Raw genomic sequence first — 26,439 nt, 5'->3', positions numbered from 1 at the left:
TTGAAGTTAGCAACATGATACCTACCATTCCTCTTGAATACATGGAAAAAAAAATCCCACTGTCTGGGAGCTGGATCAAACTGCAGACAACAGGCACTTTAAAATGCATAATTAAGGGATTTTTTGATTTTTATCTTTATGGAATTTTTTTAGCAATTAAGAATAAAATCAGCTAGGAGAAACATTTAGAAGAGCCTTGTTCGAGGCAGAGGAGAGAACACCATTGTGTCTTACTCCACAGCCTGAATGAATCATTGTCTTAAAAATAATCTCTTAACTCTAAGGTTTTGTCTGTTTGGTTTGTTTTTTTTTAATTCTTGGAGGTATGGTGATACCTGGAAAAACTGTAAGTTTTAGTATGCCCATTTCACCGAGTATCAATCTGTGCAACAAGGTTTACACTTAACAGTTACACATTGTCTCTTCAGCTCAATTTAAAGTCTAAGTGTAACCCAGGTATGGTAGACATGGATCCATTGGATCAGCCAGTTCCACATATCTAACATGCCTTTCACTTTCAGCATTAAGGGGTGTAAAATATGTAAGACCAAAAAAAAAAGTCAGTGTATATGTATTTTCAATTATTTTGCAAAATCTTTGATTATACCAATGAAAAATATCCCGATCAAATGTAAGGATTTATGTAAGAGTATCTATATTCTAGATAGCAGGTACCAGAATTTTGATAGCATTTGTTCTGTAAACTTTTTTTTACTCTTATTTTTTAATGACCTACCGATCCCTCAAAAACTAAGGTGCTGTCAGTTTTGATCGGCTAGTGGCCTTGTGTCTTCAGGAAGACACTATGCCCCAGCACCCTAAACCAGCTTGAAAAACAGATCATGTCTTTCCCTGCAGTGACTCTGTCACCCTTCGCACCTACCCAGAGCGTGAGCTGGCCGCGTCGAGACCCGCAAAGTTATTACTGTCTGGGCAACAGAAAAGAGCCAATAGTATCAAAACCTGATGCTGTGGTCCCATGATCATTAATGCCAAATCTGTGCCCCGTGGGACTGCTTGGCTGTGCAACGGTGATCCAGATCAGGTATGAGCACACAGGAGCTGCATTGCTGCTGCTGAGGCAGAGTGCACAGTGCAGGGCTTAGAGGAGGATCGTAGAGGTGGAGCGGTACCTGCAGCCTGCCCGGAGCTCCTAGCAGCCTTCCTGCACTGGTGCCCTCTTTCTCCGCTACATGCAGCAGCGTATCACCAGTCCCTGCGCCAGGCGGGGTTTCTGGCACCGCTACGGGAACAGACTCATTGGCTCTGATGCAGCAGACACTGCCCTGGGTTGAGCAGTGGTGACCAGCGTCCTGCAAGGTGTTGGCTTTTTGGGTGTTTGGATCGTTTGTGGGAGGCAAAGATAGGCGTGAATGCAGTGACTGTCCAAGGGAAAGAGCCTGCTTAAAATGAGAACACCGACATTTTGGGCACTGCTGGGGACTGTGATGTTGGAGTAGAAAGGACACAAAAAGAGACTAAAAAATGCTTCTGTCTGGGTAGTCTTCAGTTACAGAGCAATACAGATATTTGAGACTACGATGAGGCATACGCATCGCTGGACTAAAATTGTCACCTTTCAAAAATTTGGAAAAAAAAAGACATACAGTTTGTTTTTTAAATAACTTTTACCAAGGAGAGCCCCTTTGTGCCGAGTATTCACTGCATGGCATCGTGTGGCTAGTGCAGCTTTGATCCAGTAGAGAGTTTCCTAAAACTTGATTTAGTATCGCAGGGAATCACAGCATAATTGATTCAGACCAAAAACTATCAGCCAGTATGCTTGACATCACTGTTGGTTATTGCGCTGCCCATTTGACTGGATTGTTATTGTTCAGATTCCTTTCTGGTTTTGTAATGGCTGTATTTCACATTAAAGTTCAATGGTTTAATTAAGGAAATGACTGAATAGGAAGTTACTGTAACCATGATTTCAGCTTTTAAAGAAAGATTTGACATACACGTGAGGAAATTTGTGAACTTAAGCTTTTTGTTAAATGTGCAACATCTCCACTTTGTTTTTTAAACCACTGATATTCAGAGGGATAAATCACACCATTTTCCTTCTCTTTGTGGAGCTTTAGTAATTTGTTTCCAAGCATATGGTATATTGCAGTGTCTTTGCCTAAAGTATGGTTTTAAACAAAGATGATTTCATTTGCAAGTTTAATTGCGATCTGAAGACAAAACTAAGGACATTCTGTGTTTGCAAATGTCTCTTGAAATGAAAATATTTTATGTGCTGCTACGTAAAAGCCTGAGTAGCTGCTTGCTTTCAGTTTTGAGTCTGGTCAGGGCTCTGCAGTCAGACTGCATCTCCACATTGCTGTTCCCTCAGCAGCTGGGTGGGATTTAGATGTTCCTGCCCCTGTGCCCGGGTCTAGCCAAGCCTGTTGTGTGCTACAGCTGCTCTCTACATCAGAACTGGGAAATCAACCCGTTAGGAAAAATATATATGTATATCTGTAGATTTAAATTGTATCGGTTTACTTTTCCACTCCATAGCACACCCGCACGAACAGTTGATTCAATCCAGCTAAGGAGTGTGGTAATGTCTGCTCCGAAGGGTGGAAAAAGTGCCTGGCAGGGATGTGGAGAGGGAATGCTGTGGCGGGGAGAGACATCTCTTAAATCAGATCTGATATGAAAGGAGTAGCAAAGTCTCAGTGAAAAAAAAAAAGGAGCTCACATCTACTCACTACAACAAGTACCCACTCTGCCAAATGGTATGCTTATTAGTTTGATCAGCTACCAAATAATTACAGTGGTACAGTAAATAGCATTAAGTACTATGCGTCATCTGAAGCCTGGAGTTTCTCAGCATGAAAAGGCATGACTTTTTTTTTTTTTTTCCTTTTCAGTATGTTTACTTTATAGTTTACAGTTCTTGAAAGGAGCAAGGAGTAGTCTAGTAGTCCAGCACAAACTAAGATCCATAGGTAGGTATCATAAAATAATTGCCATTGTAGGATGAGCTGCCTAGCAGGCAGTCGACACTGACAGTCTAAAAGTAGCTGGTCGTTAATGAGAGGCACATTGCCTGGCTGTTTTAACATTTTGACAAAGGAGTTCTAGCACAGTTTTGATTCAATTCTTGAATTTTATCAGCCCAACATAATAGAAAATCAGTAATTAAACAATTTGAAGCATTTAAACCAACTGTAGCCGAGGAAGCTATAGATTATAAGAGGATGTATTATTTTAAATGGAAATGTTATGGTAATACATTCTAGAATTAACCTTTTAGTTAATTTAAATCTGCCTTTTGTTTTGTTAAAAAAATTAAAGGTTGTCTACATTGGTGACATTTCGAAGACTTAACCTGATTTTTTTAAGAAAATAAACAGATTTTTTCTGTATTCTACAATGACACTAGTAAAAACTACAGTAAGGAAGATCAACATGAGTTACTTGGTTTGTGTGCTTCTGCTCGAATGGATTTGTGGTCAGATTTATGTGTTTTGATACCAAATATGTAATTTATTGTTTAACTTTTTTTAATGAAGATTCAGACTGGACTTTGTTTTGCAGCTTAAGTCATTTATATCCGTAAGTTTTAGCTTCTCCTATTTTTCTTTTCCATTCTGTGAGTAAGAGCAGTTTGGTCAAATCTGCTGGTGTAGCCAATGCATAGCCCACTGAATATAGTCACCAAGGGATTAATACAGCTCTCTGGCTTTTTTTCACTCTGGCCTAGTTCCTGCAAAATCATGTGCCTACATGCTTTACTCACATGAACCGTCATATTGTATGTCGTTGCTAGGAAAAAGGGTTTATTCTTTCTCAAGTTACCGAATACTGAAGTGGATAAAAAAAAGCTAAAGACCTAGTAATGTCAAAAAAGTTAGTAGTTTTCACAGGTTTTAGCGACTGGTGTCAGGAACCCGCAGTTGAAATTAGTATTACAACGTAAGGATTTTTTCTTTACTCATACCTCTTGTCAGTACGTTTGTAGTTGATTTAAGAACGCAGAAGTTAATGCGTATGCGTAAATGGTCTGAGGCAGTGTTGGGAGCAACCCTTCTGTGGAATGAAGTAGCAACTTCAGTGGAAATATAATGAACAAGGGGATTAAAATGGAAGCATTTAGGCATATTTAGATTTTCAACTTTCTTTTCATGTCTTTTAAATGGTGTCTGTAATTCTGATAAAAATTCTTCTTGAGTTGTGAAACAGTAGGCTCCGCTCAGAAAACAATCTGAAATTTTTTGGATGCAAAATGTATTTTTTCACTTTGCGCAGAATGTGATTTATATAACATCTCAGCTGACATGATCTGACATGTTTTTATGAATTCCTTTGCAAGGCAAAAATGCCTCTAGTTGCAATTTATAGTAATGAGACTGTCTGCTGTAAAGTAACTGATTACAATGAAGGTATAAGAAGCAAGCATGTTTGCCTTTCCAAGCCATTAACCTCTCCTCGCTTCTGGAGTACCCAAGCCTGTGTTCTGCAGCAATGTTATCTACGGGTGTCCAAAATCCTTCTGTTTGTCAAAACATAATTTTGCGTGTGCTTCACCAAATATACTTGGATGGTATTTTGGACTGGAGTTCAGCCAATCAGGTTAAATAATATATCCGGCAGATAACTGTGGAAAATACAACAAAGCTCAATCTATAATTATGTAAACAAATATTCACGTGAAAACTTTTCAATGATCTTTAGAATAGTGAAGGGTAAATTGTGTCTTGGGGTCAAGAGCAGTATTATGATAGTACCCAGTTGCCTTTATTATGTACTTCTGGATTACATTAGGGGACAACTGGATCAGGTCCTGAAGCGGGCAGTTGTTTATTTGGTAGTTTTGATGGATAGGTAACAAAAACCTGACATGCATGCAAGGGCACATGTTCACATAGATTCATGCTAAAATGCTATAGAGAAAATTATCCAAATTTGCTTCCCACTAGAAGAAGATCATCTAGTTCCTCCTAGTAAGTAGTCCTAGAAGGTTCCCGTAGCCGTTTGCTGAAATCCTTTTTATCTTAGAGCCCCGTTCAGCAAACACTGCTGGGAGTTTTGCTCTGCTCAGAAATAAGTGCAGGAAGTTGTACCGCAAGCACTGAAACGTTGCGAAGATCTGGTCCCTGGGGAGCTTAGTGCAGAATTCTTTCTGAAGATCCCAGAACAGAGAAAATCCTGGCTATGCGGAGCCTCTCACGGAAGCTGCAATAGTGGAAGATAGGGGAAGGAGTTGCCAAGGCAGTGAAGAACTTTGAAGAATGCTGGGACTAGCGGTGAAAGTTCAACCTAATTCTTGTGTTATCTGAACTCTCTCACCCAACTCTGTTGCAGTGCATCTGCACAAAATGGCTGGGGTCTGGTTGTTGCAATAACCTCACTTTTCTGGAATCTGACTGGAAATGTATGGTTAAAAAAATGGTTGCCAATGAAAAATGTTCTGAGCAAAATTCCATGAGGGATCCGTAGACCAAGAGAAGCCACCCAGCCAGCAGCACCTCCTCCCATGGGGACACACACACCTTCCCCACCTTGCCTTCTCCCAGCTGCGTGCTCCTGCCACTTAACTTGTGATGGTCTTGTTAGACACCTCGGTGACCCAACTGAAGTCCCTGTCATGGCAGAAAGAAAAGCAGAATGATTTCTGCTGGGTTAGTGACTTGAATCAGCAAGCAAAAGAAACAGAGGATCAAGCAAAGGGCTTGAAACCATGAAGCTCAGAGCAGGAAGGGGGAAAGAAGCAGAAGATTTCCTCCTCTTCAGCATACCTGAGTGGTTAAATGCGCTCAGGAGGTCACAAAAGCACAGTGTAAGTGCTTTCATTCCGGGTGAAATCTGGGACATGCTGGTAAAGCTCCTATCGACCAGGCCAGGATTTCACTCCAGGTTTTATCTTTGATTTATGTGCATTGATATTGGTGAACAGACCTGTGAAATATGGTTGTGCAGTATCTGATAGATACTTTGAACCAACTCAAGAGAATGTGTTGAAAGCAACTTTAAGAATCTATTTACCTAAATAAATATAAAATTTAATTATGATGCAATGAAATGTTTTCCCACTATGATTTGTGCTGCCGCCAGCCTATGACACTTAGTATAGAACAATTAGTAAATAACTCTATGAATTAATCCCTGAAATAAATTGTCCTAGCCATCTTGATTAATTTACTGATTACTGAACATAAATATTCAGATCATCTCTGAATTTAAAATTACAGGAACTGAAATGATGAAGGTGAAGACACAGACTTGGGATAGCAATGAAGTTTGTTGCTAGTTTAGCTCAGAGTGGAAGTGGCAAAAAAACCTGTTTGCAGCCGATGGCTGTACAGTGTGTCGGAAAATAGCTTTGGTGTTCTGCTTCTGCTTTTCACCTGTCTGTGGTGCATCAGCCACATCCTATACCCTCAGGTACAGGATGCTATAGCCCTTCAGGGAAGGGCTGCCATCGGCAGGAGCTACATCCTTCTTTCATCCCCGAGAGCGGGCTCTGCAAGTTACAGACAATCACAAAGCGGGGGGAACCTTCCACTGCAGATGCCGAGTGCCTTGCTGGTGGAGGTCTTTCATGGCCATGACCACTGGGCGGGTGACATTTATGAGTGCTGAATTTACACGGGAGGAAGAATTTTCTTATTCTGAAGATGTATCTGTTGATCATTTTGTTCTGTGTTATATTGGTGTTGTGTAGGTGCTACAAATGTAACAAGTATGCGATTTCAAAACTCAGAGGGGTAGAGCATGCATGTTTAGGGGAAAAAAACTGTTTATAGCTTCTTTGGCAGACTGAAACCCATAGTGCCTGTCAGAGATGTAAGCTGCACCAGGTACTTCACGAACAATCCTATCAAGGTTTATGTGGATGCTTTTATTTTAAAGATATTGAAAATGAGATAAGATTCAGACTCATTATTGAATATTTGCTTAACTTCTGCCACATGATCTTGTTTCTTCCCTTCGTACTCTAAATTAGGTCATTATAATCAGATTGTGTATTATAAACAAATGTCTTTCTGTTTATATGTGATTATAAAACAAACTTGAAGGGTAAAGGCTATAATTTTGAAACAGATAAAATTTATATGCCCCTTTGAAATCTATATGGAAATTAGTTTCTCACACTCCAACCGAGATGATGTAAATGCACACCAGAGAGCCAGTACAGTGTTGTCAGTGTACTCAGGGGAGTCTGAGCACTGTAAAGACATTTGCAGGTCAGAAATGAGGTTAATTGACAGGGATGTGTGTGAGGACAGGAAAAATTTGCACAGTGGTTGTCAGCAGGTAGAGCTGTCAGTTCTTCACTTGACCACTAGTATTTGTCGAACAAACACAACAGGACTTCGTTCCAAGGAAAGGGAAAAAAAAAAAAAAGCAAGAGTAATTTTAGGACAACAACATTGTTTGGAAAGAGCCGTGTTTTGTGGTTTTGTTCCAAGATACCCACACGTATACACCTCCTGTACACAATCTCCAGTCTGGCTGGTCGCTCCTGCCAGCGTGACGGCTGTCCGCAGCAGAGGTGTGCAGAGCAGTATCTGGTCTGGTTTTTCCTCAGGTATTCTTCAAGCCCATAGCTTGAGTGTGCAAACCTGGTTTTGCACTAGTCACAGTAACTCCATCTTTTTTGGCATATCATATTGTAAGTGACTTTTTCTGCCTTTCTCCTCTTTTTCCATATTGAGCCATTTTGGATATAGCGTGTGTTGTGATTCCAGCCTGCTCCTCATTGCTCTAGTACAAAATTTGCTTATAATGCAAATAGCACGTTTCATTCAAGGCTTCAAAGTATGCGTCCTGTTTTATACATGTGGAAAGACCAGGTAAGGGTCTGAGGTTTTTTTTTTTTATGTTACCGCAGAGCACTGACAAATCTGAAGCTATTTCATGGACTTAGATACCAAGAAAACAACACACAAAGGATTAAAATTTATGTCTGGCTGATTTTCAGTCAGACCTTCCACTCTAACCACTGCACAATGATTTATCTTTTCAGTGTCATTAACTGTTCTCAATCTTTAAACATATTTTAGTTGTAGGAGTCTTTTCATTTCTTTTTTCTAAGATTCTGGTAAAATAGTAACAATTCAAGCCTGGACCACACGATGAAAAATTTCATCCAGGAAAATCCAGCACACCAAAATTGAACAAATTATGGCTAGAAAGAGCCTCTTTTCTGTTGAAAACCCAGCAGATATAACCCTACTTTAGAACCATACTAATTCTGAAGTCTTAGAAAAAATATTTATGTATTTCCAGATTTTGCTTCATCTTTTATTAATATTTGTATTAAAATGTAAATATGTAAAATATATAAAAAATCGAATAGCTGCATGGAATCATTGTTTCCTAGAAAATACTTAGCAAATATTTTTGCTTTCTTCTTCTACTGTTCCATACATTTATTCTGCAGAAAATGTAAAAAATACAGTCAAGAAAGCGTGTCAAAACAGTGAGCTCTTCTTAGTAGTCTCACTTAAAACATAAATATGTTTTAATACAATGATGAACAACTTCCTACATAGTTAATAACAAAGCAGAAAAACCAATATATTTTGTCATTTCAGACAGACTTTATTATTTTGTTCTACAATAAATCTGGCAACTGTTTACAGGCTTTGACTGCTTTATAGTTTCAAACAAGTGCTGGCAACATTATCAAGCTAATGGCAGAATTCAGATCTTTTAGATCCATTTTACTTAATTCCAGAAATCAAGATTGGATTTTGTCCTGTGTTTTAACTACCGATTATGAGCAGCCTCCTTAAATTCCTGTTACATAGTAATCCTTTACAGTAATTCTGTTTCATACTTGTGCTTCCCAGAATATACAGGGTATATTTAGGAAGGGGCTGTTTCCTTGACAGTGGAAATACTTCTGTAAGGAAGTATCTTGTCGTGGCTTTCAAAGAATAAACAATGCATTCCATAATATAAAATGCTGGCATGGCACTAACAAGAGATTGTGTTGCTCTCTGTGTTCAAATTCTTAACACCAGTCATCAGTGAAGGAATGGCAACAATTACTTATAATTGTGCAATTTATAAAGTGTCCTTCCAAGAACATTTGAGGAAGCATGGAAGGAATGAACTGCAAGCTAAAATGAATAGGAGGAGTCAAAACATGTCACGGGAGGCACAAACCCAGTGGCCACAGCAGCGGCATTCTGTGTGCACTGAAGGGAGCAGAGGACTGCTCTTTTTTTCGCAGAGAGCTGTTGGATTTAAGGGAAAAAAACTCCACAGTAGAGGTGATGGGAAAATCAGAGACAGGTTGGAGGATTCGCAGAGAGAATGAGCTCATAGGTTCGAATTAAAAGAAATTTGTTATAGTGACTGTGCACAGGTATTTTATAATCAGAGATAAAATGACATTTATTTTTTGTATTCTAATCTAGAATATAAGTAATTTGGTATCTTGGTACCAATATTTGAAACGGTACAGCTGAAAAAGATTATTTGTCTTCCCTTTTTGGTTGTGATCATCATGGAGATTCTTTTCTTACTTTTGAATATATTCCTGTGATTATTTTGAAGACTGCATTCTTAAACAACGGCTTCTCATTGTGTGTGCAATACCTCACTCTTAGGAGATCATATGCTTCTGCAGAAGTCATTGTTTCTTAATAATTTTATTTTTCTAAAAAAAAGAAAATTTACAGAAGTTTTTCTATAGAAAGTGTTTTGCATGTTCATTGCGTTACTGTGTCTCATTTCTACTGACCTTTCCTTCTCATCCTCACTTAGCAGGATACAGATTCATTTTTTTTTCATTACCTGCGTACTGGGAATACTTAAATAATAATAAACCCAATTAATTATGATATTATTTATCTCTAAAGGACCTTCCCATGTAATGAATTTACTTTATTCCTTTGGCTGTTATAAATGCTTTTCTTGCTTTCAGTTCTGCATAGATGAATTTAAGCCTAAAATTAAAAATCTGCTTCTGTACGATACTTAGCTTCCCATACCCCATTATTAACACTTTGCAGGAAATGCTTAATATCTGTCAATGTTCAGCCCTGCATACTGTTTCCTTGGCTTGCATAGGGTATTTCAAAGTATTTTTGCATCGTTGTGGCTCAGCCTCCTGCCTACTCTGGTTTGTATCTTTTTACAGATGACTGGGTGTGATGAGAGGATGGATCCTCAAGCAAGTGAGCATTGTGGTGGAAAGCCCATAGGTCTTCTAGGTCCCGTCAAGGTGGAGAAATGAGGTGCCCACAATCACTCCTCCACTAATGGGTCTTCAGGAGGCCCTGAAGTGGCCAGGAGAGCCAGGTTGTGAGGAAATTTGGGAGATCCAATCTGGACTCACAGGGTTTTGCAAGAGACTGAAAGTTTCCCTTTTAAAGCAGATCCAGGGCTGAGGGACCAGCTGTCCTACAGAGGCACTGAATGCCCTGAGGGGAAATAGCTACTTTGGTTGAATTTGAGATAAATAAAGGAAGCCATGGGTTTGATTTCAAACAGAAATGGTAAAGTAGCAGCTTAAATGTCTAGAACTGTTTTTAAAATAATGGCTTAGTTTTGCCAGTCTACTATTTGTTAAGATTGATAAACATTACTGGAAAGATTCTTGAGAACTTCCAGTTGTCTCCAGGTTTTCAGAGAAATCTTTCTGTATTTACCCAGTCTCTCTGCAAACTTAAATTTCTGAATGGTACATAAAAAAATCTCAAACAAAACAGAACATGTAATGATAACATTGTAGCTCCAAAATGCACCAGATCTGCTCAGCAAGTTTTCCTTATTTCTGAATAAGCAACTCTGGGTAATTTAAAGAAGCTCTGGAGATAATTTATACAGACACTTTGATTTTCTTAGACCCTATGGTCACCTTTTTCCCTCAGGATCAAAATGAATTGCTCATTTATAACTGTAAGCGGCAAGGTGCCTGGCTACCTGCAAGTCTGTTCACACCTGTTGTAACACAGTTAATAATAAAGTCCTCAAAAATATGATTTAAATTATCACATCTGTATACATTTTATAGATTAGGTGTCTCAGTTTTGGGGTTGCTAAATGAGTAAGACTGAGACTGTTCTTTGCAAACAAGGCATGCTTCTTGCGTCCCAGAAAATATGTAGGGGAACTGTCATCAGTATCTTGAACTGATATGTCACTGTACATGTACTGAAAAGTCCAGGGAATTATCTTGAGCCTTATCAACTTAATCTCAAATACTGGGTTTTACACAGAAATCATTTTGCCTATGTTCTGGAGTAAGACCAAAGCCGCTTTTTCATATGAGCATAGGTTCGGGTTGGAAGGGACCTTAGGGGATGCCTAGTCTGACCTCCAGCCCAAAGCAGCATCAGCAAAGAGATCAGGTCAGGTTGCTTAGGGCTGTACGCACTCTGCTCTTGAAAACGTTCAAGGATGGAGACTGCACAGCCCCTCTGGGCAATGCCTGGCTGTCCTTATGTCCAGTCAGAAACTGTCTCGTTTCAGTTTAGGTCTGCTGTCCCCTTCCCTCCAGCCACACTGCTGTAAGGATGCTGGCTCTGTATTCTTGATAACCTCGTCATAGCTATTGGAAGGCAGCTATTTCCCCATTTGAGACAAAAATGGAGACAGATTACTCAAGCCTTTTAAAAAGAACTGACAATGTTGATAGGTAGATTAGCATTTAGGATAGGACATCAAGGTTTTCTTCCCAGAAAATTCTGTAATGTGTTTTTCTTTAACAACAATAAATAAGCAGATACCATTTGATTGTGATCTAGTAGATGTTTACAGGATTATATTTGTTCTTGTGTGTTTTCCTAATATGTTAGGAAAGAGAGTAATGGTAACCGAGGGAAATGTGTCGCATAGTGAATCCCAAGTGAGGGACATCCGTGTCCGAATCACGGGAAGCTGTGGGACGTGTGGCAGCAGAGAGGGCAGGACAGCAGCATTTCAGATACTGCTTCGGAATATTTTTGAGTGCCTTCCCTGATATGACAGTGACTGAGAATAGGCCCAATTGAGCACATAGTGTTTACATCCCTCCAGCCTCTTCCCTGGGGAATGGGGCAGGAAGAGGAGAGGGAAGGAAGCAAGGGATGATTGATGGGTTTTGAAAAGCTTTTCCCCAGCGAGGGGAAGGTGTGGTCACTCTACGCATCTCCAGCTAACAAAGCCCTCCTGTAGGTGTAGCAGATGTAAGCGTTGTCACCCCTTTGGTGACCAGAACACTGTGCAGAAAAATATTGTTCCTATTTTTCGTTTGGGAATACAGATTTGAGCAGGAGAAGTAGCCTGTCACCGTTACAGTTTATACTGCTTTAAGACAGCGTTTCAGCACTGAATCCGATTGTGTCATCTGTGACCATGGGGCTATAATAAGTAAGACCGGAGCACAGATCGCCTACTGTATGTAGTACATCTCGGGAAGGCATGAGCACACAGCTACATTTCTATCAAATTAAGCCACAGGTACGTGAACATATTAAGCCAATATAATCTGATACTGCTGCCAAAACAAGCAGTCATAGCCACCCTCTCACCCCTGCCTATTTTTGCTCCCATGCCACCTCCTCCATTACGGTGGCACAAGCAGTAGCACAGCTACATGCTGAACCAGACAAAGGAAATGATCTGGAAGAAAACTAACCTGATCAGAGAGAAAAAAAAAAAAGGTTTCACCCAGAATCAGTTGCTAAACCATTGTTTTTTTCAGCAGTGATGCCAACTGATGTTGTTGTAAAGCGGGCATGAGGCTACAGCCTTAACCAGACCAGGGAATATGAATTTATCCTAGCTTTAAGCCTCTGTGCTAACTTTATGCCAGCAGTGGGAATACAAATGATCCGCGATCCAGCATGAAGCTAGGGTAGTACAGACAGACAGTACCTGATCTGGCATAAAGTCTGCCGGTACAAATTTACTCCGTCAAACGTTTTTCAATGGCTGTGATCACCAGGTGGCTGCAGTGCTTTTCATCCAGTACTAGCAGGCCTTAAACTTGTGTTATCAAATCAAGGCCAAACTGAACGAGATTCGTTTTAGGACGTGAAAGAGGAAAAAAAAGGAAAGTTATGCAAAACGGTGACGGTGCTTTCTTACTGTTGGCTGTACTCAGATGGGCTCTGATCTGTGGTGGCAATATATGAGGATACCAAAATACTTGGTGATTATTTCTAGGGTCCTGAGTAACTGAAGATGATGGCTTTTGTAGATACTGGTGTTGTCAGATGGCACTATGTTACTCGTCCTTTCAGTAATGAACTACCTGGCAATTTTTTGTTTCTTCCCAGCTGTTTCCCATTGTCATGTTTGTGTGGGTGAGATTAGGGCCACGATATTATCAGAAAGAGGAAGAGAAACCAGAAGGTGCCTGGTGATGCATGTCCGTACCAGAAGGTCTTCTGCAGTGTCGCCAATCAGAAACTCAGTGGCTTGACAGAACTGTAACTCTGGACTTCTTAAAAACTAGATTACCAGCATCACAGGGTAATGTAAGTGTAATAATGTAAACAATGCAGGGTAATAGCGAGTGAAGTTGGAAACCCCTTTTCTCCGTGCGTCCCAGTCTTGTTGCCTAAGAACCGTAACGTCTCCTAGGCCCAAATTTTGTGAAGAAAATCAGAATCTCCCCCCGCTTCCCAAATAGTGCCTTGAGGCACTAACGAGGGCTGTGACCGGCTGTTCCTCCCCCTGTCCCCGTCTCTAATCAAGAAAAACTGGAGAGTTCAAACCTGCAGTATTTATTGCACTGGGAGCAGCCGGCTCTGCACTCTGGGGGCGTTTTACACAAAAATCAGCTCGCCCTGCCTGAGCCGGGGACTTGCGGGGTGTCCCCGGCCCCTGCCTGAGCCGGGGACTTGCGGGGTGTCCCCGGCGGGGCGGGCCCGCGGCGGAATGCGCGGCACGCGGGGCCAGGCGCAACCATTGCGTGCCGCGGGGGCGGCCGCCGCCCCGCTGCGCGCCTCCCCTGGCGCCGCGCCCCTCTCCGCGCAGCACGGGGCGGGGCGCGGGCGCCGTGCCCGCTCCGCGCTTCCCCGCTGCGGCTCGGCGCTGGCTCGCTCCCTCCCTCTCTCTGGGCGGTGGCTGGGGCCGGCGGGAGGTGGGGTCGTCTGGGCTGGGGAAGCCGGCGGCGGTCAATGAGGGCCGGTTGATGGCAGGCTGGGCGGCCGCGGCGGGGTAGGGTCGGCGCGGAGCGGGGCGGAGCGGGGGGCCGGGGTGGGGGAACGAAGAGCCGCAGCCGGCGGGGAAGGCACGGAGGCGGGGAGCGCCCTGCAGCCCCGCCGCGCCGGAGCCCGGCGGCCGCCAAAGTTGCTCCCCATCCCGAGGGGGAGCCGGGGATCAGGCGGGGCGATGATCTTCCCCAGCAGCAACAGCAGCGCGGCGGGCAGCAGCCGGACCCCGTATCGGAAGCAGGTAGGAGCGGGGGGTTGTGGCTCCCCCACCCCCGCTTCGCCCCCCCCCCTCCCCGCTGGTGGTGCTGGGGGAGGAGTGGGGAGAGGGGTGGCGACTTGCGTGAGCTGCAACTTGCAGCCTGTTAACTGCTCGAGAGCTGGCGTTTACAAAAAGAAACTCTTTTTTTTCTTTTCTTTCCCCTGCTTCCCCCCCCCCCCCCCCCCCGCCTCTGGAAAGCTGCGCCGTGACCTTGCCGAGTGCCCGGGCGGCCTCCGCCGGCGGCCCTTAGCGGGCGGGCGGTGCGGGGCGTGCGGCCGCCGGGGGCCGGGCGGCTGCCGGCCCTGCTGAGCTCGGCAACAAGTTAAAAAGGACCCGGTGTTGCAACACGGGCCGCAAAGCGAAACTTCGGGCTGGATGTTTTTCGCTCGGCGTGCAATGAGCGAAAGGATCGCGGTGCGGTCTTTCTTTCAAACAACCCTCCAAAGATCCTCCGCCGCGCTGCGGACTTGCCCCTTCCCCCCCCCTTGAAGTGCCCAAGGGAAATCCTGTGACATTTTACGGGCAGACAGATCGCTCTGATAAGCTCGGAGCTCTCGCATCCATGGAGCTGTAGTGAAAGAGGTATTTCTTTGTTTGTTTGTTTAGTCGCTGGAAATAAAATAGTTACAGCCTGGCTGGGCCGTTGTCTCGTTGGCTGCGCTTTTTTACTTTTTCCCTCCCAAACACGTTGGCATGAATGCTACATTATTTACGGCGAAGCGTCTTATTTTGCATTGACTCGTTGATTTAAAAAAAAAAAGCCAACTTAACTTTTTAAGTTCATCGGAAAGTGCGCTGTGTGTTTATGTGCCAGAGGGCAAATGGAGCAGAGGTCGCTGACAAGCTCCCGGCTTGACAAAGCGTGCCAAAAATACGATGGCAGGCTTCTTTCCAGGTGAGGCAAAATCCTTCCGTGTCTGCTGCTCTCAGCAGCTGAAAGGAGTAATTTGACGGGTTCAGTTCGCAGTACTGGGGGAGTGTCCTATTTTGCTCGGGGTCAGAATTCATTAAGGGCAGAAATAGCAGATCGGCTCTCTCTGCCGCGCACAGCGGAGGGTTTCATAGAAATCATGGGGAAGCGGGCTTGGAAATTTCGAACTCTCGCTGCGTTGCTGGGACGGAGTGTGATCTGCGTGGCGAACCTGCGCGGCAGTGGAAGTTAGCCTCTCATTTTCTTGGCGCTTAAGCAAAAATTGCTATTTCCTTTCTCCTCCTCCTCCCTTATTTTATAGAAATATCTTTTTGATAAGAATCGCTGGTGCGTTATCTCGGCAGCACTCTGCAGATGCTGCTTAGCCGTGCGTTATCTTTGTATCTTGTGCTCGAAGTGTTCAAGTCCGTACATAATAAAACATGCTTATTGTGTGTGCTGGTTTTGGTTTGTTTTTAATAAATGCCCTGCGTACGCCCACGCTGATGATCTTGTCTGGTGCTCCTGCATAGTTTGTAAATGAAGCCAATTTATTAGGTACTCTTTTCTTGCCCTACCTGAAAGGACCATTAATTAACGGGGGCCGCTGCGGGTGTCGGGGCGCTGGGCAGGGCGCTGGCCGGAGCGGAGGGCAGCGCGGGGCCAGGCCCGTTGCTGGCAGGGCTGTCTTTTGCGTGCGGATGTGAGTTCGCCTGCTGGTCTGGAGCAGGCCGATAAGATGCTCTTCTTTTCACAGTGCACTCCTTAGATTCAAAGAGCTAAAAGGGCCGACTGAATCAGAAAAACAAACAGACCCTTTTTTTCCCAATAGGCAGAGAAAGAAATGAATGCGGGGGTATTATGTGGGCTTAAGACCCTGGGTACCAAAGGTTTCTTTTGTTAGTGTGTAGCCATTCTCCGCTCAAACACTTCCTACATAAGGAGCCAGGGCCTGCGCCTTTCTCCATTTAAGCCCATGGAAAACTCCTATTAACTTCATTCATGTAGACTAAGGTCGTTTAAAGATTGACTTTCTGATCTCCCTTTCACTCAGACTTCACCTGCAGCGCTGAGCTGATGTCAAACACTGCTGAAGAGTGTTACGAGCCTGATTTTTCAACTCTTGATAATTAAGAATAGTCCAGATTAAGTCTCTGCATGTTCTCTGTAACCCATATTTGCACAATTGAATGATAATTTTGCTTTAGTCTGGGATGCCAGGTACTGTTAGTGTAGGAAAAGTAGTCTACCATTGTCTCTAAAAGGAGAAACTAGATTTCCTATGCTAACAGCGCGTAGCATATGAAGCTGAAAATAAGTTAAATAACTTAAAAATGAAACTAAAATCTTTTGAGTAGCTTGTATGTCTCTGTTAGTATTGTAACATAAGTGATATGAGAATAGTATAAGAGCACTTCAGTTTTAGTATTTTCCTGTTTCACTTTTAAAAGTCCATAACAGATTTAGGTGAAAAGATGAGTGATTTATTGGTAAAAGGCAAGACAATACTCTCTTGGTTTATTTTTAAGGCACTGTAATGTAATGTGAAATTCTGCCTTCATTTAAAATGTTGGCAAAATACCAGTTAGCTACGGTAGATCCAGAGCTTTACCCATACTCCCTTTTTGTTTTCCCAAATAACTGTTTTGTTTTATAAACGAATCTGTGCTTATAGTATTATGCTTGTTATCTGCTGTATCTATTTCAGTGTGTAACTCAGGCATGTAGGAGCCAGTCGTCATCCTCAATTTCAGGTCAGATCCGATTGGGTGGTGCCTAATCTTTTTCTCTTTTCTAGAGTACTTGTAAGAATACTAAAATATGGTCTCTGAAGTGGTATTTTCAAAAGGATTTCCTGCGTTACGGGCAGACAGGCATATTAAAAATATTCCTACCAGGCTTAAAAGTTAGACATTGCTTCAATGAGTGGCAACTCATCTGAGAACTAACTGGCTTGACATGCAGATTCAGGTCTAGTTAAAGAACAAAAGCCATACAGTATCTGCAGTAATAACCTATCACAGTGCTCATGGCCACGCATCCTATCTGAAAAGGCAGGCGTAAGCTAATACTTTTACTAACAAGGTTACTTGAGCTATGCAAAGAATGCACATGTGTGCATCCGTAATGCGAAGGAAACAAAATGACATACCATATCCTGCTTAATACAGGCTTTCTTAGCTCTCAGTTTGTGTGTGCTGAGAATGTGATGATTCTCTGTCCCTCCTCCCACTTTTGTCATTCTCATGTAAATCGGGAGGCGCTCCTCTGAAGTAAATATTTCTACACTCTGTAAAATTATCGTAAATGGAAAATTAGGCTTTCTCCTGCCATCTGCTCCTTGAATCTACAGAGCTAGTGCAGCTATTTGATTAGGGATTTTAAATTGCTTTGTGCAGGGAGGTTTCTCTGCTCTCAGGTTTCTCAAAGAGGAAGCCAGAAGCAGCTCTGGGGGCCTGGGATGGAGGCGAGCGCGGGGTCCCACCTACCACAGCCTGGGTGCTCAGGAAGCCCAGTGTGTCTGTGCCTTTTAACAGCTTTGCCCAGTAACAGTGGTTCTCGTTAGGTTTTGGTGAGTGTAATGTTTATCTCGCCAGCGTAAGGAGATTTACATAGTTTGCTACTTTCGAGCTGATTAACTGGGTGTAGCTGCACGTGAGGAATTTAACACTGATTTGGTGTTTGGCCTGTGTAAGGAGAGGCCTACAAAGCTTTTGATTAATCTTTTCATGCAGGTCTGTTAACATCAAGTGCCATGTCGCTGGTTGGGTTTTCTTAAAAGTTGAAGATTAAGGTGGGTTTTTAAGGCCGGTTAAATGAAGAAAGCCTTTGCAAATCTTAGGCTAAATGTATAGATTAGCTTTTCACTTTACCTATAGGTTTAACGTATCAAGAAGCTACACCTGTAATGCTACTTTATTATTTCCCCTTTCCCAGTTGGCGCTGTGTGTGGTGTCTGTGTGTGAGAAGGAACCTCATTAAACTCGCAAGACCTGGGCATGGTCATAACTCAAAACATGCAGCTCCACAGAGCAGCCTGCGACCAGGGCGATTTGACATCGCACCTCTTGGGTGTATACATGGTGCTGCGGGGGGAGGCTGAGGAGCTAAGAATGAACAGATATCTTTGGTTACCTAAATAAATGGGATTAGTTTATTGTTGTTTCTTTCTTTCAGAACTATAAGAACGATGTCATTTTGTATCATCGGCTTGTGCTGACAGAGTCTGTTTCCCTTTACATTGTATACTATGTTAAAGGGTCTACCTGGGTTTAACAAGACTCATCTCTTATATTAAGTACCAGCTATTTTAAATTTTTAAGTGCATCTATAAGATTGTTTGTGAAGTTCTACTTTGTTCTCAAGGGAGCAAAACTGCTCAGTCAGTGCGTTTCTATACTTGTAACACAAATGTGAATGAAAGAAATAAAAGGAAGCACCTTATCTTGTCAAGCATGATGTTATAGATTATGAAAAGTGATATGATTGTCTTATCTGTATTTAGCAATTTGAATTTTTTGTTTAGTATTTCTAACAGGGTGAACAATATATTTTTATCTCTTTGGAAGTGTTATTGTTTAAAGTATGTATCTTTGCCATTAAGCTTCACATGGAAGGGAAAATAGAAGTCTGTGTCTTGAACATCTGCTGTTTTGTTTTGTGTTCTTTTTTTTTTTTTTTTTCCTGAAACTTCCAACTGTTAAAAAAAATTTGCTTGAGTTAACACATTTCAGAAGGGTTAGATCCTTTAAACTAGGATTATTGGCAGGGAGGAGAGGGGAAGGAAGGAAGGGAGGGGAAAAATCCTTTCCTGAGAGCATGAGATGGCTCCTAAAACATCAGCACAGTGCTGCAACCAAGTAAATACAAATAATGGTCGTTTGACATGATAGCTGTTTTGGTCTGCATTTTTTTTTAATCTGCAAAGTCTTCATTAAAATTGATCTTTGCTTGTTGCGTGAGATGGTGTATAACAAGAGAAGTCAGTGGAGATGGGAACTCTTTTTACTGGCTTTCCCTCACAGCTCTGTTTCCGGCTTCTTATGAATGTTTTTCTCTGTTTCTACATCAGATTATTTTTAAAACAGCTTGCTTAAGGGACACTGTGAAGGCCTATAAAGCTGTAGCCCTAGTGAAGAAGTGCATGGAGGTATTTTGATCTTGGATGAAGTGTGTTGGTCAGAAGTTTTCTAGAAAGCCAACAGAACCACATTTAAATGCTCTCGGAAACCTTGTTGAAGTAATTGTTAGTTATTTTGCATACATTTCAGAATTGCAGTGTACTGTGGTAGTTACAACAGCCCTGCAGAAGCTGCTGTATTTGCAGCTTCCTGATGCAACAGGAAAGGGAAGGGATGAGTAACAAATAGGGGAGAAACGTGGGGGGGGAACCATGGATAAGCACAAGCCTCCTAACCCAGCAATTTAGGAAAACATACCCACAGCAAAAAAAATCATGTGCTGTAGGGGCTGGTTACTGTGATTAGCACAGGTTTAGCTCTGTCTTCCTCAAGAGACTGCAGTTAAAGCAGTGTAGCTGCAGCTGTCTGTTGACACACAAAGTAGTTTTAAACTGCAGTTGAAGTAACTGAATGCTGGTGAGGGATTGCTTTAAACAGATTCAAGATGAACTAGGTTCATGTCAGCTTGAGTTAGTTTATTTAGTAACATTTATTACAGTTTATGTAAATTGATTTTTAACAATAGAACTTGATACCAATTTTAAGGCCTAACCTGTGCACTAAGATGCACTGGCTTAAAAATATCTAGCAAATGTTTCAAAGTGTTATAAGCTCTTCAAAACAGAAATATAGTTACAACACTTCAAAAATGTATTTTCCTGAATTTATGATGTAGTATGAGGACGTATCAGCTCTCTGATCTGTTGCAAAATAAAAGCTGATAATTACAGACATGTACAAATATATAATGGTATAATACGTAATAATACCTTTTTGTTCATGTGTCCTCCTAAAAGCAGTGTTGTTAGCTTAACCGTAATAGTTTAGGAAATCACTGGTGTGTGTCTTATTTGTTTAAAGTATTATGCTTTAGAAAAATGATGTGTCAAATAGAGTGGGTGTTTTGATTTTACTTACTGGGTTGGTAGAACTGCAGAACTTTGAAGTTGCAGTGGAAACAAATAACGCGTTGTTCTGGGGAGCCTCATTTGGGCTTCATTTGCCTTGGTTCCCTGGTTGAAGAACAGCAGAAACAGCAGGGCAAGGTGAGCATCTGTCTGTTACCTGTTTGTGAAATGAAATGCTTCTTTACAGCAACTAAATATACATAACTTTTTATTTCATAATTGATTCTGTTTCTCGACAGTGTCTCTTAGGGGCAATGGCATTTTCACACCTTATTCTAAGCGTTTTCTCTGTTTCTCTACTTAGACGAGAAGGGGACCTATTTCTTTCCTTACCTTCTATTGTTTTCTGTTCTTTTATATCTGAATCTCCTCTACCATATGGTGCTTTGCTTCAAGACAGTGGAAACATGACTCCTTAGGTTAACTACAGCTCATATATTCTGTCATCTCGGTACTACAGCATAACAATGTTAGAATTCAGTCCTTTAGGATATCCAAGGTATGTGTGTGGCACTTCCATTTTTAGTGTGCTTGGGGAGTGAGATCCAGGATTCAGGTGTGAGTTTGGGTGCGTGTTACAGGGGGCTTTTCTCAGGATTGTTAGTCACTGCAGGGCACTTCTTTCATGCCTGAGGTGTTACCAGCTCCCAGGAAGGCTGCTGCAGCTTAGTGGAGGAGCGTCCAGTTATCTTTGACAATCTGAAGCAATGTTCGTAGATGCTTGACTCCTCCGAGGTGATTCAGAATCCTGTTTTAGGGTTTGTCTGACCTGCAGGAACATTATCAGGTTGTGCTTGTGCCACTGCAACAATCTGAAGTCACTCAAAACACCAGGCAGGCGAGGGTAAAATCAAATGCAGATCCTTGTTTACAAATCCACAAACAAAAATATAAAATTCTGGGAAGTGGAAAAAAACCACCAAAACAGTGCTACAGGACCTGAAAGTTTCCTTTACCTTGTATGCAGCCCTGTGGCAGATGATCTCCAGTCTTCCCAGGGAGACTCTGGTTATTGTGCAACCCTGTTGCCTCAGGTTGTGTTCAGAGAAAAAAATGATTTAAGGCTCCGTATTTCCTTTTATACTTAACCCATTTGGAGGGTAAGGGGTAGAGGTTTCTTTTTATTTTTTAAGTCGGTGATGCCCCTTTCACTCAGCCTTCTTTCACTTGAACATAGGTGTGTTTTTCCTGCTTTGGAAGTAGTAATGTCCCTTGGGCATCACCAGGTGCAATGCTGCTTGCCCAGGCTTTGGAGTGCTCTTCAGCTGAGCGCTAAAGAGATGGTTGGTGTGTTGCAAAGGAGGTTTCATGCTATGATGGATGAATTTCAAGTCTTGTGGTGTTTTTCTTTCTCTTCTACTTGTATGTATAACTTGCTAATAATGCTTTAAACAGTTGTGTAACAGAGACTTTTCTCCAGCCTACTATTGGAGTAGGGGAGACCCCGTTATTCCAGCTGCTGCAGGTGCTGGCAGCTGTGTAGCCTGTGTGCCCATCTTTGGGGATAGCCGCGGTGACCTGTTTCGAACCATTTGTATTGCTACATGCATGTCTTTGCTGTTCTGGCTTAGGTTAGCTATTCACTTAGCTAAGGTTTTAAATAACCTTATTATGTATGTAGTGTACAAGTAACATACAGTACAAACTTGTGTTAACTGGGCCCACTGCAGCAGTGCTGTAGGAGAGGAGGGACGAAGCGGGTGTGCCATGCATCTCTGAATGCATCGCATGGCCAGGAACGCGCCTCCTGCGAGCCCGGGAAGGCAGCACCCGCACCAGATAAACCTGGGCTTTGGCAGAGCCGGGCACACAGTTCCTCGGATTTCTATCCGGTATGAAAGCAACCGCCAGCAGGATGAGATCCTTTGAAGTGTTTAGTGGTCTGTCTTCCAGATGAGTTCAAGAAGAGTTCTAAAAATGTGGGTCTGAATTTTAAGACTCTTGCTTATGCCAGTGCATATTTACATACCCAGTGGTGCCACTGCCTGTGGTGAGACTACTGACATGAATAAGTGCTTATTGAGACAGAGAACCAGAAGGCTTTTGAATTTCCCCAATGGGAAACCTGAGATTAATAGTTGGTGTATCCTAGGGTTGGTATTAGGCTGATATTCAGCAGAATCAAATGATATTTAAATTGCTTTAATATTATTCCATCCAATCAACTTGGCTTACATGATCCTTGTTACGGTACTACTTGCACTTATTTAAAAATACTTCTGCGTAATTTGTAAACAACATTTGAGTTGGGTATTAAATACAACTGCTTAGCTACTAACCTTTGAAACAGGGACAGTTTTCGGCTTTTGTTCACCATTCCAGGAGATGAAGCTCTGGATGCTACTTATGAGAAATGCTTAAAAACTGGATTTTAAAAAAAGCGTTTCTGCAGTGTTTAGCTTAAAAAGATAACTGATAACCATTCCTTTATTGTCTTAGGGCAACAACATGTCCAATGCACATGTATACATGTAAATATTCCAGAATTAGGGACAATTTTTGAAAGGAGAAAATTGGCAGTATCCTGCAGTACTAAGGAGCTATAGAGCATGTTTGAAAACTTGAGTAATTTTTATGGTGAAGAATACCAAGATGTAATTCACTATGTAGAATTTCAATTGGTTAAAGGTGCTAGTGAAATTTAGGTCACACCAGACAACCAAAAACCCACTGCATTCTTCTGTTGGTGCCATGAAGTGCCCTAGGAGCTGCCTCCATTCCCCGTTACAATATTCCACGATCCTATGGAGGTTAATGCAAGATGGAAGTGGCTAAGGAAGTCGTTCCTTGTTTCATGATTACATTGATATTTTAATTGCTATAGTGAAAAAATCAGGTTAACTTTTGAACCAGACTTTGTCAGATTGCCAGCAAACATACTGTTCTTAGATCGGTCAGGTGCAGAGTGTCGTGGTCTCGGGGAAGTCACTGAAGGCTGAAGACTGGCTTAGTCATTAGAAAAGGCACTTTGGCTTTTCATGTAACCATTCTTCATGCATTCTGATGAGTCGTTGGGAATTGCCTGCTCTGAAGCTCCTGACTGTTTTGTGCTTTCTGTTTTAATGTTTCACTTGCAACTTTATTGTTGTTTTAGTATTATTAATGTGTGGTTTTGTATTCCAATATATAAGATGATGGAATGAAAGATCTAGCCTATCTGCACGTTTTATCCTTCTGTCAAAAGACCTTTTCTTGGTGTGACACTTTTCTGGTGACCCTCTTTCAAAATTACTGAATCCTCAGAGCTGGTTTCCATCTCTACCTTCTTCCTCCCCTGAAATAAGTTCTGTGTTGAGTCACTGTCTTGGGTGATAATAAAAGTCCCGGATCAGCCACACCTATAAAGTTTATTCAAGGACAGTACAGGGATTAAGATGGTGACACAAAGTTCAAATTGTCCTGTCAACGGTATTTTGGATAATCTTAGGTAAATTGTTTAGGTTTGGCTCTTCAAAAGGTATTTGTTAATAGTAGTTTCGTACCTCCCATAGATTTTGTACAGAAACGTACTAACATCTGGAAGTGGGTCAGATATTACAGCAATTAGGACTAAATATCTTAAATATATATATACACACATGCACACATACATATACAGACATTTAAGTCTGTTCTCTAAAGCTCAGGATAGAGCAGGTTATTCAGAATGATAAAACTTCATGTTTGAATTCTGCCTGTCATTTACTGTGTGAGTAGTTTCCTTACAGTCTATGGGAATGTTCATGTGCATACTATTATTGATATTTCCAGATTAATTACAATGGCACAATTTGTTTTGGCAAGAAACTGGACTGGTAAAACTATCTAGAACTCTAGTTTTAGAAAGGAGTAGATGTTGTTTTTCTGTTAGCAATAGTTGTCTTTATTTCTAAGTAGAAGTTTAGTGTGTAGAAAGGCAGAGTTCAACCATTAAAATATTACTCAGAACAGGAATAACTCCATGAAGTTCTGTGGCCTAGATTTTTCAGAATTTTTATCTAGATAGCTTTAGTGGTTTTGTGGCCTTATCTTTCCTACTAAATTAACTCCTTGGTTTTTTTTTCCCTCTGGGAAGTCCTTATTCCCATATTCTGTTGTCCCACTTTAATTTTGAAATCCAATTAGATTGCATAAATTCAAATATTTGGCTTATTCTTTTAGAAAATACAATGCATGGTCTTTCAACTTCAACTTATTGTGACTTTTTTAGCAAGCTAATGATGACTTACAAGATTATTAGTGTTAAACATCCAACGGTTGCACAGATTGATAAGCTGCAAAGGTAGGAATGCTGCTAAGAAAAGTGGAGCTGAATGTTCTTATTAAAAATATAATTCCTTGAAACTACCTGCAATGTAGGACAAACCTGAAAGCAGTTGCTCAGGACTGTAGTTGTGCAGTAGGTAGAGGCAAGTGATTAATTTATCTTAAAATGTTAGCTGGGCAGATTCCCTTTCACTGCAGTGTTTTAAAGTTAATTATCAATTTCAAATGTACTTATCCAAAGTATTCTACTTTATCTATAACTTTCCGATGTGTTCTGGGGTGTGATTGCTCAGCTGAATTCTTGTACCAAGGACAAGACCATGGCTAATAAAGCTGTGGATGAGTTGGGCTCTGTGCCCAAATGGACTGGTTTATTCCTGACTAGTGTTTGACGTGGTGTTCATCATCTCTAGCCATACGCGGCACCAGACATGGTTCAAGTGGAATGTCCCTTCCCCTTCCAGAGACAGCAGCGCTCTCTCAGAGGTGCTGCAGTTGTATGTGCCAGCTGTGCTCGTGTGTGGCCTGCTGACGGCAAGGGCTTCTAAATACATTGGTGACGGCTGTAAGCACTACTTGTATCACTTCTGCGACTTTAGCTATAACTGCTTATACATCTGAGTTAGACTATTATCTGTGCTGCCAAGACCACTTCATCTTGGCAGTCAAATTCCTCATATATTTAAAGTGTTGTATTAGCAGTACATCTGGAAGCTTTCCTAGGTGTTATCTAATTCTTGTATTTTTTTCATTTCAGAATTAACAATGATCTGTAGTGCCTATGAAAATGATTCATTGTGCAATCAGACATTCACCCCAGCAGCTATTTGGAGTGTTGCTTCCTTTAACTTTTAAGATGCACCTCAGAATGGCATCCTGCATTTGCTCAGCGTATTGTTGCTAAACATTTGTAGCTTAACTTCAGAACTAAGTTTCTGGATTTAGAAGAAATCATTCATCATCATGCACTGTGAAGTCACCAACATTTTAATTTTAGAATAAGTCATATTGTGTTGCTTGAGTTTCCAACACCTGAATGATATTCTTAATCACTTAAAACCACTTTTCTCACAGAATTAAAAATCTCTTAGTGTTAAAAACTACCTGCAGGAGTTAAAACTGTAGGTTTTTTTTTTAAAAAAAAGGTTCCTCTTGGTTTAAACCAAGAGTGTATTTTCAGATTAGAAGGCAAAATGCAAGGGAAATTGATGAGCACTGTGGAAGTGAGTTAGAATAGCTCTTCTGTTTGCATTATTCAAACATAAATTTCAGATTTCAAGAAGAACAGGAAATGGTAAATAAAACAGACGTAAGTACACATGTTTTTTTGGAAGTGCATGCACAAGGATTTTGGAAGAGGTTGTCACTTGGAAAGAGAAAATAGAATGTTTTCAGCAGTCAGAAAGCATTGGATCTAATAAGTGATAAGCATCTACCAAAACATCATCCTCTAAAGAACGAGAAAAGATTGACTCGGGTTTGTTTCAGATAAGGTTATGAGGAAAATCTGACCCTCAGGCCAGAGCAGCATTGCTGCATGTGGTATGTACACAGGATTTCACCAAAGTTTTATCAGACAGGTTTGTGCATGCTGCTTGTTGCCTTACTTTTAAGGCCTTGTTACAGACATAGGTAGCACATCTATTTGCTGCAGTTGTCTTAGATTGTGTATCTAAAACCAAAGTTGGTTTAATTCTTGATTGTTTGACAGCCTAATGCTGTTTTGTTACCACTTCCATGAGTCAGCAGCAATGGTAAAAGAAGCAGCCTGAACTTCCTTTTTCTTTCCTTTTTTTTCTTCTTTTTTTTTTTTTAGTGGGGGGAGACACCGGAGGGGGAA

The 26,439-nt window shown here is 41.6% G+C and overlaps 1 protein-coding gene across 6 annotated transcripts in view; it reads left to right on the top strand.

Moving 5' to 3' along the window:
- Positions 1–26,439, top strand: part of RBMS1 (RNA binding motif single stranded interacting protein 1) — a 150,458-nt gene that overhangs the window by 39,269 nt on the left and 84,750 nt on the right. Inside the window, exon 1 of one of the 6 annotated variants that reach the window (XM_072875245.1) lies at positions 14,147–14,337. The exons of 4 other annotated variants lie outside the window; for them this stretch is intronic. In XM_072875245.1, coding sequence (XP_072731346.1) covers positions 14,275–14,337 — 63 coding nt within the window. In that variant the 5' untranslated portion in view covers positions 14,147–14,274. Of the gene's footprint in view, positions 1–14,146; positions 14,338–26,439 lie in introns of those variants that run through there. One more of the 6 variants, XM_072875244.1, reaches the window with a different exon arrangement.

Source organism: Ciconia boyciana, chromosome 10 (genome assembly GCF_034638445.1).
Source record: "Ciconia boyciana chromosome 10, ASM3463844v1, whole genome shotgun sequence".
Lineage (NCBI taxonomy): Eukaryota > Metazoa > Chordata > Aves > Ciconiiformes > Ciconiidae > Ciconia > Ciconia boyciana.
This window is presented reverse-complemented; position numbering and strand designations above follow the sequence as displayed.